Source organism: Marmota flaviventris, chromosome 5, assembly GCF_047511675.1.
Source record: "Marmota flaviventris isolate mMarFla1 chromosome 5, mMarFla1.hap1, whole genome shotgun sequence".
Classification (NCBI taxonomy): Eukaryota; Metazoa; Chordata; class Mammalia; order Rodentia; family Sciuridae; genus Marmota; species Marmota flaviventris.
In genome coordinates, this window is record NC_092502.1 from 113,102,726 (window position 1) to 113,119,797 (window position 17,072).

At 38.4% G+C, this 17,072-nt stretch overlaps 1 protein-coding gene across 6 annotated transcripts in view; it reads right to left on the bottom strand.

The window, feature by feature from the left end:
- Mast4 (microtubule associated serine/threonine kinase family member 4) overlaps positions 1–17,072 on the bottom strand; it is a 558,123-nt gene that overhangs the window by 318,251 nt on the left and 222,800 nt on the right. For 2 of the 6 annotated variants that reach the window (XM_071612544.1, XM_027951610.2), the window contains exon 1: positions 13,168–13,241. The exons of the other annotated variants lie outside the window; for them this stretch is intronic. In XM_071612544.1, coding sequence (XP_071468645.1) covers positions 13,168–13,206 — 39 coding nt within the window. In that variant the 5' untranslated portion in view covers positions 13,207–13,241. Of the gene's footprint in view, positions 1–13,167; positions 13,242–17,072 lie in introns of those variants that run through there. 6 annotated transcript variants of the gene reach the window in all.

The following is a 17,072-nucleotide window of genomic DNA, read 5'->3' on the forward strand; positions in this document are numbered from 1 at the left end:
TTTAAATACAGACAGCATTGATAAGACAATGACATAGGTATACATGTAAATGCATATACTCAGACACACACGAGAACTCATTAAATGCCACACTTCAAATTATTTTGATTGGTTAAAGTTGTCTTGGCTAGTGTGGCATTAGAGATGCAAAGTTTCATTCATGAAATTTTAAATAATGGTGATAAGATTTATCTAGACATACAATCAGAACCTAAATATAAAGCACATGAATAATAGAATGTGCATGAATTTTGAATGCTTATTTTTCAGAAGAAAAAAAGAATGGAATGTGTGAATTCTTGGAGTCTCTAAGCATAGCCTGGATTTGCATGTCAATAGCTTGCAAGGTAAGGTCTGTGAAATTGGTCAAATGTATAGACTCTCATCTCGCCTCTACCCCAAATCAGTCAATTAGCTTCTAGAGAAAGTGGCATACAAAAGTTAATATCCAGGAGCTCAAAATCTATTCCAGCTGATACACATCAAAATAATTTCAAAGCAAGTATGTTAGGGACACAGGATTCTACGGAACGAATTCTGGATAGGGAGCACACAGTGCAGTGACGGCTGATGCGGTCAGGAAACATACACGTGCAAATGAAATAGACAAGGCAGTGCACCACGATATCTGTGATATCTGTACGAAAGGGAAGAACAGGCAAGACTCAGAAGACTGAGAGCCAACACATCAAAGCATTTTTCCAGCTGGTAAAAAGGAAAGTTTGGCAGTTTTTGTCCATTTAAAACATAACCATTTTAGATGTCATCTCCACTATATACACATGTTGTACAGGACCCTGATTCCACGCCCCACCCCAGTCACCATGTACTTGGAGGCCAAGTAGTTCCTAATGGGGACTTGTAATCCTGTGATCAATCGCCTTTACTGGCTCCACATTAGCTACTCATTGTCCTTTATAAGTTCCCTTATTCCAAAGGACTTTTTGAATGCCCACAGGGACAACAGTCAAGCACAGGTACTACATATTTAACAAGCCTTCTCAATATGTTGTGCCTTTCCCATTGCAGCACTTTTGTTCACACTGCCTTCCACACTATTTCTTATTCCCTTTTAATAAAAACAGGAATTGCTAGGAATTGAGAAATAATAGCACAAGGTGTATGCTTGTATCATAATACATCTCAAGAACTAGGAAAGCCAGGTGTGGTGGCGCATGTTCTGTGCATGGTGGCACAAGCCTGTAATCCCAGCGGCTCAGGAGGTTGAGACAGGATGATCTCAAGTTCAAACCCAGCCTCAGCAAAAAGTGAGGTGCTAAGCAACTCAATGAGACCTTGTCTCTACATAAAATACAAAATTGGGCTGTGGCTGTGGCTCAGTGGTTGAGTGCCCCTGAGTTCAATCCCTGGTATATCCCTGACCAAAAAAAAAAAAGAACTAGGAAAGACTGAATTTAAAGAAATGGGAACTAAGGAACGAATAAAGAAATACATTGAGAGGAACATCATAATAAAGTTCATTTTATTAAGTATCCCCTTACCTAGGCACAGTTAGTGCTATGATCTGAATGTATGTACAAGCCCACAAGCCCAAAAGTTCAGATGTTGAATTCCTTATCCCCAGTGTGATGATATTTACAGATGTGGCCTGAGATAGACTAATTATAAAGGTAGGGTTTCTCAAGATGGGATGAATGCCCTTATTTAAAAAGAGACATGATTCAGGAGGCTGAAGCAGGAGAATCAAAAGTTGGAGACCAGCCTCAGCAATACAGCAAAGCCAAGTCTCAAAAATAAAAAATAAAAATGAAAGGGCTAGGTGTTAGTTCAGAGGTAAGAACCCCTAGATTCAATCTCCAGTACAAAGAAAAAGAATAAGGGATGTGAGACTTCTTCTTATCGCACAAGATGTGACTATCTGTAAATCAGAAAGAGAGTCTCCATCAGATGCTGAATCTGCTGGTTCCTTGACTTTGGATTTCCCAGCCTCCAGAACTGTGAGAAACAAATGTGTGCTATGAAAGCCATCAGTGTGTCACTTTGCTCTAGCTGCCCAGACTGACTAAGATAGATATTTGCCTAATTCTGGTATAGTCCTTATAATAATTCTGCCAGGTAAAAGTTAGCATCTTGATGTCAAAGAAGAGGAAACTAAGCCTCAGACAAGTTAAAACTGTGTGTTCCAGAGTCACATGGCTAGGATGTGGCAATGCTAAATGATGCAAGAGAAGCAAAGGAGGAGGAAAGCTCAGCTGTCCACAAACACAACAGTAACAGTGGCCAAAACTCACTATGAAATCTCCATGTTCTTACTATCTGCTTGGTATCATTTGAAGTGATTTCCATGCCCTCATCTTACTCATTTTTACAACATTCCTGGGTGGGTGTAAGTAGTGGACCTGACTGATGCAAAAACCTCAAACTACAAGAGAGCCGCATGCCCAAGAAAACAAGGCCAGTAAGTGATGGAGCAACATTCAAACAGGAGCCTCGCAGACTTCAGTTTGCTTTTTAGCAAACATGAGCTTTTCCCCATTAGTCACCATTGTCCTTATGTGCTCTGTAACAACCCATAGAATTCAAGGGCTTACAAAAATGAACATTGTTTTTCCTCACACTTGCAGGTCTGCAGGTAGAATGTGGGTCTGTTGGTCTTGACTGCAGGGGGACATAGGACAGCCAGGCTTCAGTAACTCTCATGCTGTTCTCATGAAAGATCACCAAAGATAAAACTTTTTTTTAATAGAAAGTTCATGCTTTCTTTTTTTAATATCTATATTTTATTTTATTTTTTATGTGGTGCTGAGGATTGAACCCAGTGCCTTACACGTGCGAGGCAGGCACTCTACCACTGAGCTATAAGCTCAGTCCCCAAAGACAAGACTTTGTACAACTGCACAAGCATAGTTCAAGAATCTGATCACAAAACATCCACCAATAGCTCAGGGGCCAATAACAGCCACATGGCTGATCTCAAAGTCCAATGAGAGGAAAGTAACCCTGCTCACCTCGAGGCCACAACAGGGGGCAGGTAAATGAATACTTCTACTACAGGCCAGTGCAAAATTAAGAAAATAATTGATTCTACCACATTATCAAATTTGATTTGTATTTGCCATACTGGCTCATAGTTGGATTGCTACACAGATCATGAAAACGAATCTGTGGGCTTCACAATTTATATCTGGAATAAAGTTTCAAAGGAAAAGTGTAAATAGTCATATTAATAGTATTAGTCAATTTTTACCTTCACAGCATTGATAAAATTGAGAATAGGTTATTAAAAATATATAAAACTATCACTACCTCATCATGAAGAATATTGTGAGAAAAATCTATAAAATGAAATACTTCTGGACCTACTTCTAACTTTGAATACTAAAAGAAAAATCCATTAGAAAATGTTTAATGTTTTCTAAAGTCACTTTAAACTCATTGTAATAGATTCAGCCTCTGACTCCCCACCACTTTCCTAAGTGTTTGCATGTTCTTAACACACTAGGTGACTAAGCAAGAACCAGAAAGAAAAGTGTTCTGATGAAAGTACGCTACTATTCTCGTGTATTGTCCCCCAGAAAAAGATGGGTTCAGCTTTATTATCAATATGATTTCATGGCTTTGTGTACACACATATATGTAAAATGAAATTGGAAAGAGTATCCAAAAACTAATAAAATTGTACCTTCTGTGTATCTTTCTTCAATTACAGAAATTCCATTCAAAGGGAACAAAAACTATGGCTGAATTTGATGTAATCTCACTCAGGTTTTAAATTCACTCACTGTTCCAAGCAGTATGGTACCAACCTCATCATCCTCATTTAAGAATGAATTGCTTTTTCCATTATAGCCTCTAGTCTGAGATGTTTCATTCTGCCTTTTCAAAATTGTATTGAAATGAGACTTGAAAGCAAGTTGTCAAACTTGGAAGCAATTTGCAAAAAAGAAAACACACACACACACACACACCGCTCCAAAATTGGATACGTCATTTTCAAGACCTGACACTAAACCATAAAACTATTGTTTACTATGTAATTTTAACCATTCCTGCAAAACAAAGTGTTAAAATACACATTATGGTATAATTCTTGAAAACCATTCTAACAGAAATCAGTATTAGTCTCGGAGAAACTGTGTCCTCTCCTTATTCATAGTCTAGTTCAATTCATTATGAAAGCTGATGACTTCTTTAGACTCTTCAAACTCTCTGCCCAGGACTGACCTCTCCTTAGATGTCCAAAATTATACAACTAAGTGCTCACTAAGCATTTCCTCCAGATGGCTCCGTAGGTTCTTTAAAACACAAAATTCACAGACCATCTAACCATCCTCTCACCAATCAAATCACCTTTACTTCTTGCTTTTGTTTTCAGTCACTAACTCCTGAAACCCAGGAGTTGCCTACAGCTTCTTCTTAGCCATCAGCAGGTCACCATATCCCTCTAATGCCACTGCGTTAAATTGCCTTTCCTCAATTTCCACCGTCAGCATCTCTGTCCAGCCATAGCATTGCTCACCTGTATTACTCCCTAGCTGTTTATACTGCTTTGATTCCTGGGCTCTTCCCAAGTATTCCTCATTCATAGTTGATAGAAGAGTTGACGGTTGACAGTGGGTTAAGCAGTTCTGTATTTTCATTGGCTTCCTACCATTAGACTATAAAGCTCAAGTCCTTCATATTCTCCCATCACTACTGCCTGTTTCTCATGTACACTGTTTGTACCTCCTTGCTAAAGGTGCACCCTCTATCTAGCCATCACACCTTGCATGTACTATTGTTTCCCCTGCCTGGGATGCCTTTCTTGCCTAATGCACACCTGTTTATCTTTCATCAACTATCAAAAAGAGCTCTACTTCCACCAAGCCTTCCCAACCTCCTTCAGCAGAGCTGTGCACCCATCCCAAGGCCCCTGAATCATAACTGACATAAGTTGCACCATATAATGTTTTGGAAATGCTTACCTGTTTTCCCCACCAATCTACAAACCTCTGGCAAGCGATATTTTATTCTACTCACTTTTGTGTTGCTAGAGCTTGGAAGAAAAGCACAAAAGTGTATATTGAAGACACACACATAATCCTCTGATACAAACCTATTGATATATGCTATTATTATTAAACATTTATTGAAAGAAAGGCAAAGAATGAGGCTCTGTCCTTGGGTTGCCTGAATCAAAAGCACATATTTCCACAATCTAAGTGAAATAACCAGTATTCTGAGACATGCACTCTCCTCAAGAGTACCTGTGAGAAGGGCTCCAATACAAATCACAGGTGTTTGCCATCTCTAGCACTGGGAGAATGCTGCAGGGGACAGGCAACCATCCTACATGCCCTTAAAGTAGTTTTCTGATGTAAACCATGAACATGTGGCAGCAATTTTAAAACATACAACTGCACCTGGACACCACCAATGTCATGAGTCCTTTTGGAGGAACAGGTCTAGAGCCTGCCTACAGTAACCCCATTATAATAACTGCCCCACTAAGGTGGGTTGGTTTACAGTTTCAGCTCTCACATGGCTATCATTGCTATCATTTGGGAATGCAAGAAACAAATGCAATTAGTACATGCACACTCCACCCACCTCTCTATGAAGAGGAAAACATCCCAGGTCTCACTGGAATAAAGAAGGCTAAAGCTCTGACACACCTTCTAAGAGCTATCAAACCATGCATTTTGGATGTAGAAGTGGTATATGCTCCACAACTTGGAGGTTACTTAGACACTCAGTCCCTTAGAAGTGGTGTGTCTCAGCTCCTACTGTCCACCATTGTGAGATGCTGATTGAACTGTTGTGGGCTATGTGCATATCACAGGTAGGACTTGGGAAGCTCTCCAGGTGTCACAAAAGCACAATCTGCTGCAGTCAAACTGCTGTCCTCAGGTTTGGCGACCTGCATCACATATCAGAACTGATTCACTCAATTCAAAAAGATTGCACAGAAAGAAAAATGATCTTCAAGGACCTTTCATTATTGCCACTGAGGACTCCAAAGGTTTTTCTCAGACAATGAAGTAAAAATAAAAATAGGCCACCTAACAACACTTTTCTGACTGATTATAAAACAATACACTCTGTAAAATGGTTAGAAGAAAAACAAATATTTATGATCCCATCCATATATAATAGACTAGTATTTTAATGTATTTTCTTCTTGTTTTGTCAAATGTTAATGATGAAGAAAAGGAAAATAAGTTCTTGATAATTTTTAACCATGATGAATATTTTGTATACTTTTTATATCTCATTCTAATTCATCCTTAACAACTGTGAATAAGTGCTAGTACTATATTGGTAAGGAATTAAATAGCACCACCAACATCACACAAAAGGTAAGTGGTAGAGATGACCTTGACCACTCAAAGCACATACAGGCTCTTCATCCCTCTAGGCTAGAGTGTATACACATGTGTGTGCACATGCATGCACAAATGCTCTTTTACTCTTGCCTCACACACGTGTATGAGTATGCATCTGTGTACAGTACACATTTTAAAAGAATTGTACACACATCATATACACAGTTTAAAAATCTGTTCTTGGGGTGAGGATTGTAGCTCAGCGGTAAAGCACTCACCTAGCATGTATGAGGCACTGGGTTTGATCCCTGGCACCATATAAAAATAAATAAATAAATAAACAAATAAAATAAAGGTATTTTTAAAAAACTGTTCTTTTTTTCACTTGACATTACTGTCAGCCTTTCCCCATATCATTAAATATTTGCAAAAAGCACAATTTTAACAGCAATGCTGTCCTCTAACACATGTATCTCATAAATTGTCTGCCAATCCTTGTGCTTTGATTGCTTCAAAGAAAAATATATGATTCCTATGATGCTTTACAAAGCTGTATGGCTCTTCATAGTTTATTGGAAATATATGTTTCTGGTAAATTCCAACACCCTATTTGATTTCATTAGACCCTGGTGCCAACAATAAAATGATTGGCTGTTGCATACATATAGATCTTTGTAAGTTGGTGTAATTCTCAATTTTTATAGTTTATCTAGTTTATTGATCAGCTGGTCTTTTAGACTTTGTCTTCTGTCATTCTTTAAAGCAATTCCATTTTTTAAAATGCAACATTATCAAAAATTTTAGGTCTTATCTACTTGAGAGCATCTTTGGGGCAACTAAAGATTTTTAAAAGGTATAATAAATGTGACTACACAACTCTTAAAAGAAGGAATAGCTAAACAATGAAGCAGTGGCTAATTTTATCCAGAGAGCTGTTGCAGCTAAGCATGAAACTCAGTCCTGAGCAGCTGAGGCATAAACTGAAAGACACAGGAGTCACACAGGTCTCATCACCAGACTGAAATACGCAAACTGGCTCACGTAGGGGGAGGAGCTTTTTAGTGCTGAACTTGAACTTAATTTATCATGTGGGCCTAATTCAGCAAGTGTGCGCAACATAATGGATGGGACCTCAAGGAGAGTTTTACAAAAAGTGCAGATGTTTTTTCAGTTATTTCTTTTATCAACCCTCAACAAAAGCCAAGGATGTAATGTGACATTACGATTCTGCAAAGGAGCGTCTACAGGAACAGAGATAGATACCTAGGTGTGTCATATCCTAGTGCTTGGGCCTGCAGTAGGGCAGACCTCAGGGAATCTGGGAGATGAACCATAAGAGGTCTCTTGGGCTGTTCCTCTCATACAGCACTTGTCTGAGATAAGCATGCACAGAATCCTAAAAGCAGAGCAATTCACAACAGATTGCTTACAGGAGCTGCAGCACAGGTATCCTGCATTATTGATTCAAAGAAGAGTCATGAGCTTCAAATACTAAAAGTGGAAATGGACGAACTAACATTCCCCTATGAGAATGAGGGCCTGATTAGAGACATTACATCATCATTGCACAATAGTGGTCAATGGCTGGGGGCTGTGAGTTTTCACAAAAAGCATCTTTCAATCTGCTTGAACTCAGTTCAGATCTCAGTGATGTGCACTATGAAACTTGACACTGACTTCAGCTGGCAAAATGCTAAGAGCAAGGGGTAGTTCAGCCTGTGTGATTATCAACCACGCTGAATGCACTCCCTTGCCCATTCAGACCTCCTCTCCATCCCATGCTGGGCCCCAGAGTCCATGTGCTCCTTTGCCCTATGGCTTCTGCTCATGGACAGCACAGCAAAGGTTCAGAAGAACAGGGGAAAATAAGGTCTTATCTATCCCCTGGCACATCTCTGAGGGGTCACATGCCTGTGTTCCTATTCCTTAGGTGACCTCTCCAGTCTCCTGTCTTCTCTGTCTCCAGGTTCTGTTAACTTCTCCCTCCTCACCTCTTTGGTGAGGGCTCCCTGTTGCTTCCAGTCCCTGGTACTGCACCATCCCCTAACCTTTCCTGACACCTGCCCCTATCTTTTCAATAATCATTTCAATATTAAACTCTCCTCCAATCACTCAGCTAGTACATGCCATCTTTTATGATTGCCTGCACTGTCTGACATCCATACTTAGTTACTTAAAGTTGCACTGTGCAAGGCTTTGTGGTGAGAGGGGAATGAGAACTAAAACTGAGGAGGAACCATTTACAGACATTGTGCTAAAAGATTTCCAATCTCCTTCAACCTTTCACTACTTCTTTTGTCATCTCCATTTTATAGATAAGGACATAGAGATTCAGAGTAGTTAAGATACTTTGTCTCAGAGCTATTCTGTCACTAAACATATCTGAATCTAAAGCCACAAATATCAATAAATTAGTTGCAGGGTAAAATATTTAAAAATGAGGTAAAATTTTAAGTGGTTTAATCATTTTAGAATACAAGAAGTTTAAAATGCATCATGTTACGAGGTGCAAATAAAAGTGTACAAATAAGACAGACAATGGCCTATCATAAAGTTCAGAAATAGAATGCAGTGGTTATGGAAAATTCCATGAAAGAATTAGAATTTTCTTTGGACTCTGACAAACAAGAAGAATTTAGACAAAATAAAGAAAAGTAGTGATAGGAAAAGAGGATTATGTGGTTTGGAAATCTCCCGGTATGCCGGGAGAGGAGGTGATGGAATAGGGTTTTGAAAGACAAAGAGCTGAAGAAGATGAAACGAGAAAGGCAGACTGAAAGCTGAATAAGAGACAGATTTTGAGGGCACACCATCCTTATGCCCCAAAGATCAGAAAACTATAGTATGATGTCTATCTCTGAGGGAGAAACTAAACTCCACCATAAATAAGAAATACCATGCAGATACACCTCAACGTGTCTAACAGGTGCTACAAAACGTTCTTTTACTATCTTGATTTTGGTCACACAAAAGTCTTTCTGTTTTCTGGAACTGCTGAAGAACAAAAGTACTTATCGCAAAGAGGAATAAATATTATCATAAGTGTTTCTATTATAAACTTCCAACTACACTTCTTACTATAGCCACCCATAGTCTTCCAACAAACAGTGACACAGTAATACTTCTACATAATGATCATGCTATTGAGTTTCAGGTAAAGGGTAAACACATCTATAATTACATTAAAGTTAACTCAGAGGAAACATTATGTTATGACTCGAATGGCCTACGTTAGAGTACAAAATAGAAGTGGTTTGATGCACAGTCAGAACAAAGAGTCCACCTGCTTCACAGCTTTCTAAACCTGAATCTAGACCAAGGCCAGTGGAAAGTCAGGTCCTAGGCTCAGATGAGATGTTAACTCTTTGTTATTGTTTTAAATAGGTTACTGGTATGAAATCAGATAAAAGAGAAAAAGAAGGAAACAAAACCTAAATATCCTCACAAATCTTCAAGTTTAAATTATAAACATTTAGTTGTTTTGTTATTTAACTGCATTGTATAGTTAATTTAGGGGGAGCCCCCCTCCACCCCCTGCATTCTAGCTGGGGGTGTGGAAGTAGCCTGGGATGGTCAGCAGGGAAAGATAATACAAGGTGGGAAGAGGATGGCAGGCGAGGAACTGCAGGAGGTCTCTCTGGAGTAGCCCTCTCTCTTAGTGACTTCTGTCTGCCATAATGATGCCTGTCATCCATTGTTCTCCAGCCTTGGAATCTATCACATTAGGGATAGGGACACTTTCATTAAAACAAACACAAGGAAAACATATAATGGAAATCACTAACAATTAATTTCCCAGACAGCTAAAAAATGTGATCTACAGATGAGGAATATTGGGCCCAAAAGGAGCCAGTTATCCTTTGACAAATTAGACCTGTCTAGAAATTCAAATTGCCCCAAGTCCAAGGTCTGCCCAAGCCCATCCATCCGTCAGAATTTTCCAGGTTTTGAGATGCAATCTGAGATGTTTCCCAGATTCTTAACAGTGGAGGCCTTTGGGGCCTCTTTCTTTCACCCTCACCTTAAAGGCAGTGATTGAAGTGCTATCAGTAGTATTGGAAATATTAACACAGCCCCCAGAAAAGATGGAATAGTACAGTGCTTCAGATGAACAGCTCAGTTGTGCTGCCATTTTATGAGGTAGCCACATTCTGAGAAATTATATGGTCGGACTAAAATAATTTTTCAAAGTCCAAAATTCAAAGACACCACCAATATGCTGTTTTGAAGAGCTAGAAGTACTAAAGATTTAAAGATAGGTTCTGAACAGATACTGCAAGACTTTATACTAAACACATACTGCATTATTATAAAATTAGATTTTAGAGAATTAGAACAGTATATGCTTCAGATTTTTGACATGAGGCTTTAAGTTATTTAAGAGTTGGTTAGTTCCACATTCTATATCTGTTCAGCACATAGACTCTAATTCCTATTATTATATAAAATCCTATATACTTTGCAGGTCATAATGACCACTAAGATAGTGTTTACTAGCTTTACTGGTAACTGTTCTAAACTTAAAAGACAACTTCAAACAACAAATGTGGAGAAAATATAATCTCTTTTTTTTTAGCAATGATATGGAATTTATAAAGAATAGAAATCATCCTTTCTTTCCAAGAATGTATTTATTGAGAACCTATTATAAGTTATTATGACCTTTAACCTTTAAAAACACAATTATACCTATCTCCTTATTTAATAAACTCAAGTCATATCCCAGATTGTGGATTTCACAGAATAATGATCAGACACTAGAAGGGATGTGACTTGCTCTGATTACCTAGTAACAAAGGGTCAGAGCCAGCAATACAAACGTGTGGATTTCAGCCTTGCTTTACTATCACAGGTGTGCTTTGCTGGCTGGCAGACAAAATACTCCTCATTCAGAGCATTCTTAAATTAACTAAATTCTTAAATTCACTAGGTGGCGTTACTCTTCTGAACTCTACAGTGACATCTGTTGTAATACAAATACACATTTAGATATTTTTTACTTTGTAGTTTCCTTACATTGGAATTTCTTAAAATAGCCACTCTGTACATGTGATGTCATTTTTTAAATGTTAGACTTAAAGGAGTAAGAGCAAAACAGGCACTGTTTAAGGCAAAGTGGAGTTCTAACTATGAAGTAACAGAACTTTTAGGCACTTTGATGCTATTTCTCATGACATGAAGACTTTTTCCCATTCGTAGTAGAAAGCAGACATTCTTAAGCCATAATACAGTAGATGATGGCAGGTGTAGTAAAAGTTTCTTTTACTATACATCTTTAAGTATAATAAAGATCTAGCACTCTAATGCTATATTAGCAAGTACTACTTCCTTTGTTTTGCTGCAAATCTTTTAGGTAGACAATAGCTCCATTATTTTAAATAACTAAAATAATGACTCCTTTATTTCCACAATGAAAGGTCCATAAAATTCATAACACTCCAAAGCACCATAGCTTTCCAGTGAAGTTGTCACAATATGTAGGTTAAAGAAACAAAAAACTAAAAAAAAAAAGGAATTTGTTCTCAAAAATACAGTTCAAAATCACCAGAAATAAATGAAAGGAATGAGAGAGTTCTCAACCAATTTATTGATAATATAAATTATTAGTAATTCTATAGAGTTCATCATCTTTTGAACAAAGAGCGTTTCCGTATTTAACTAGTGAGTCCAAAGAGGACATGAACACAAACAGCTGTGCATCACCAGAACTTTATGGAGGTGATGAAAACAAAGAAAAGGAAATCCATGGCTGTGACTAACCCCACTGTACATTCAAAACAATGACCACACTGGCATTCATTAAGAAGCCCCGGCTGTTTACTTAGGTTCAGAACAATAGATGACATTTAACCCCAATTTCTTTAATCCACTCTTTTGTTTACGTGCAAATAAGCCTTTAGTTTCCCCACAACATTGTAATACTATAGTGATACTGATATAAATAAAATTACTATTAGTAATTGACAGCACTAAAAAGATAGGAAGAACAGTTGTGATTCAAAAGATAATCACGAAAGCATTTCTAAATGTGCTGTATGTTCTGTATTCTCAAGCATGCATTTTTTTTCTTAATTTCAAAAATAATGACTGAGAGTTTAACAATGGCTAATGATGAGGTTCTTTCCCAAAGAAAAATATTCATTATTTACAGAAAAAAAGAGTTATCAAGAGTTAAAATGCCAATTTTGATAGACTTATTATTTGGCTTCCTTAAACTTACCAACTTCCAAACAGATGTTTTTTTTTTCCCCCCCAAGTTTCTTGATTTGCCAAGTTTTAACTTGGAATACATTTGCACACTAAAGTCAGAGTAATTTAATTAAGAGAAAGTTGGGCACAAAAAAGCATGATGGTGAGATATGTATCTTTGCCTCATTTCAATAAAAATAAATGACAGCAAACTTTGATTGAGCTGCCAGAAGAAGAAACTTTCATTTTACTGTCGGGGGAGACTCCCAGCAGCTGCTCACAACTGCCATTCGATCACACAGATGCTGCTAGGAGGAGATTGACCCCAAAGCAAAACTGAGTCCTGTGTTTGCAGGACTGGATGGAGTTGCTACCCTCCACAGACTTCCCAGACACTTGACAGAATGCCAGACCGGCTCATCAGCTGTCACTGCCAGCCACGTTTAACTATTCTTGAACAACCAGCAGAAAAACAAACCGCGGCCAAAGTGTCAACTAAAAGTCATATCTATTGTCTCTGACAAAAGAACCTCCCTCATCAAACCTGTGATGTGTCATACCTGTAACTAGAGACTCGGTGGAGCTCATTGCCAAGTAGACACTAAGAACGGTGCACATATTCATGCCCAGTAAAGGAATGACAAGGGAACTTTGAAATCCTCAATGGCTGGCTACTGACAATGTTACATGTCAAGAACAGAATGATTCCTACCTGGAGCCCTCTCCGTCTTAGAATGCTGGACTCATCCATCTCCCTCTCTGCTTTCTCTGAGCCTCTCACCACAGTCTAGCCATGCTGTACTACCTCTACTTGGGCACGCTAATTCAGAGCCCCGCAGCTGCTAAACACTTACATCACGCTCTAGCTGATTGGAGCCCGGAGTCAGCTGGTCCCCCTTAGTTATTCACTCCAGCAACTTCGGAGATCACGGATGCTTGCAGTTCCAGGGAGAGAGCAGCAAGTGGGCTCCAACACCTAATGCACATATCCAGGCAGGCAGTGGCTCTCTCCTTATCAGATGGAAAACCTTGGGATCCCTGCTTTTTTGTTCTTCGAAAAGCTGGCTGTGGCATTCCAGACAAACAGTAAAAAGCTTTCTGCAGTGGCTCTGGGTCAAGCCCCTTCTGAAGCAAGTATAAGGTCAAAGTGGCTAAGTAAATCAACGGTGACAGACACCTCTGTAAAAGACAGCTGCTGATTGGGACGGTGAAAAACTAGGGCACAGCTGGTCAGCCAAGCAGCACCACTGTCCCTGGCGCTCATCTTTTCTGAAGGCATCAAAGAAAACAAAATGTAACAGAACACACATAGGCTGCCTGAAAGCCAGGGCTGGGGCAGCTGCTCCCAGTCCGCCTCCCAGGAACTCTTCACACCTCTAGCTGGAACGCCTGGATCATTTACATAAACACCTCAGCAGTCAGTCCATAGCCCACAGATAGAAACAGCTTAGATTTTAATTTCTCTCATAATAACTTAGTTCTGTTGATCCCTGACCAAAATGTAAAAGGTGGGAAGGAAAAGAAATTCTAAGAACCATCATTGGTTAGAATATTAACCTATTTATAGTCTATAAGCAGGAGAAAAAAAAAAAGACTCCCATCATGTGCAATTTCACAGTCTGTTTCAGCTTGTTTACTCCGCTCATCCTCATCTTATTTCAATTCAAAGCAACCAAGAGATGAATATTAAGTTTTCATTACTGGCATGGCACAGGAGTAACAATAGATATTACTACTGATTTATAATGAATTATTCCCCCTGGTGTCTATTCTAAAGATATTTAAACTGAGAGAATTATTTGGTCCTGGCAGACATAAGGACTATCTGCAGTTTGAGAACCATATCTTCCTTCACTCTAGTCATTAGACAAATTCATTTTTTTTTTTTTAAAGAAAGACAGGCAGGCATAAATGGTTTTTAAAAGATCAGTAATTCCTGGATCTTTAGGTAATCCAGTTATTTAGAGATCTCTAAATATGGGGAAGGGGAAGGAAGTGGCTAGTGGGTCCCTATCCATTAGCCTGCTAAGTCCACTAGCTTTTTGTTCCTTTCTGGCTGTCATCATACTATTGGGATTGCTATCAATTGATTAGATTATGTCATTAAAAATAGTTCAGGAATTTATGAATCTAACCACTGAGGAAAACTGATTGCATTTTATGTTCCCAGACATAGAAAGAGCTCCCTTGTCAAGAGATGCCACCACAGCAAAAGAATCAACAGAAAAATATGCTTTTTCCTCTTAAGTTCTCTTGATCCCATTTAAGCAGAAAACCCCAGAGACGTTTCAGCTCTTGCTTATATGTAGAACAGTAATGCCATCTCTTAGGGGAAAAAAAAATGAAAGAAAACAACACAAAACTGGTCATTGTGCATATCAAAGTACACCAACAGATTCTAGCACAAACCGTATTTTTAAAAGATTTTGAAAAGAGTAAAGCTGTTTAAATTGAAGTGCCAGAGAAGGAGAAGGAGAAGAAGAAAAAGGAGGAGGAGGAGGAGGAGAAGGAGAAGGAGGAGAAGAAAGACAGAAAGAAAGAAAGAAAGAAAGAAAGAAAGAAAGAAAGAAAGAAAGAAAGAAAGAAAGAAAGAACAAATGAACAAGGAAGGAAGGAAGGAATGAAGGAAGGAAGGAAGGAAGGAAGGAAGGAGCTAGTGGGTCCTATCCATTAGCCTGCTAAGTCCACTAGCTTTTTGTTCCTTTCTGGCTGTCATCATACTATTGGGATTGCTATCAATTGATTAGATTATGTCATTAAAAATAGCTCAGGAATTTATGAATCTAACCACTGAGGAAAACTGATTGCATTTTATGTTCCCAGACATAAAATGGATCTCCAAGAGGTAGCCATTATTGCCAGAATTCCTATCTTCATCCCAGTGCCAGTGAAGACAAAGCTAAAACCAATCTACAGCTTCTGCAACATTGGAAGTATTCTCTTTCTGCTTTGTCCAATAAGGTAGTCACTAGCTACATGCAGCAATTGAACACTTGCAGTCTAGTTTGTGTATGACAGCAACTGAAGTTTTAATTTTGTTTAATAGAAACTTAAAGAGCTACATGTACATAGTGGCTACTTTGTTGGACATCACAGATAAAGAATGCTTCCAGGGAATGAAACTAACCACATTATGTTGTATGTGAACATGTAACAACATGTAACAACATGTATGTGAACATGTAACAACAAATCCCACTAATATGTCTAATTATTATGCACTGATAAAAAATTTTTAAAGAATTCCTACTAGTAAAATACAATCTAGAAGAGCATTATGAGCTCCAAATTAAACTAAATAAATTGATGAGAACAAGATGGGCTTGCTATCTATAGACCCTCTGAAAACTGGTGGAAGAAATTCCCATCCTTCACAAGCCCTCCTGCACATCAACCTGCTCCTGCAAAGTGAAGACCTTTCTCTTCAATGAAAACAAAGGGAATGACCAGTGCTGTCCCATCTCACTCAACTCACCCTCTGAAAGAGGAACACAGAAAGTGCCATGAATTACAAGAGCCCTAACAGACTAAGCCTTGGCTGTGAGCAGGTCAGCATGAAGCTACCAACTTTGAGAGTCACTAATGTCTGTCCACAGTGCCAGAGAAAGTTCTATCTGGTTTCAGAAAGAAACAAAACAAAACAAAACAAAACCTGACTCCCCTCCAAAAACTCAACCTATCAAAAACCAACCATGATGCCCTTACTTCCGTTCTGAGTACTATGATGTTCACTGTGCTGGTACTTCTAGAAAAAGTGGGGTCTGGTGAAGAACACCAGGTTCCCACTGGAAAGAGAAAGAAGGGAAAATACTTTTTGCCTTGAGATAAAGATCACAAGTGGCCAAGAGGAAAATATTTGCAAAAGAGAGCCCAGAAGTCTCTTTTCTGCAACCAATAGCAAAAGCTAGTTGGCGGTGCTACAGGAAGACATTTCCAGGGCACACTGTCAAAAAGTCAGGTGACAGGCATCCCAGAGAAGTGAACTCCACGCATCTCAGGTACCTTGCAGCTGGAACTGCTTGGCGTGTAGGAGTGACAAAAAAGAATTTGGATGAGAATGAAAAGTATGTTCTCAACAAAGGAATATTTTGAGATAAAATCTAGGTTAGTATTCCACCATTAACTAAGTCTAAGATGAGGATTATGACCATCACACCATCAAATCTAGTATGAAAAAATATCGATTACCTGTCAAAATGTATCACCTTGAGAAGTGATACACATACATTTTAAAGAAATAAAATCAGCCAGAGGCAAAAACATTTGGGACAAAAATGAAAGGCTGCTGAAAAATAACATCAAGCAATAATGGCTTAGCGGAGGGAATAGTAAAAGGAAAATTGCTACATTTACCCTTTGCTATATATTTTCTCATCAAGATAAGCCATGTGTTAAAATGCAATAAAAACTTCAAATGATGACACTATTCACAGGTAATAATTGGGATCTAGACTAATTTCCATTAATAAACTCATTTTTCCTGCAATTTTATACCTTCATGGAATATGTTCACAATATTGTGAGTCAACTCACAAAGTATTCACCTCAAGGTATACTACTTGTACACATATATTCAAATAATAAAATCTGATAGGCTTTGTCATTAATTATAATCTA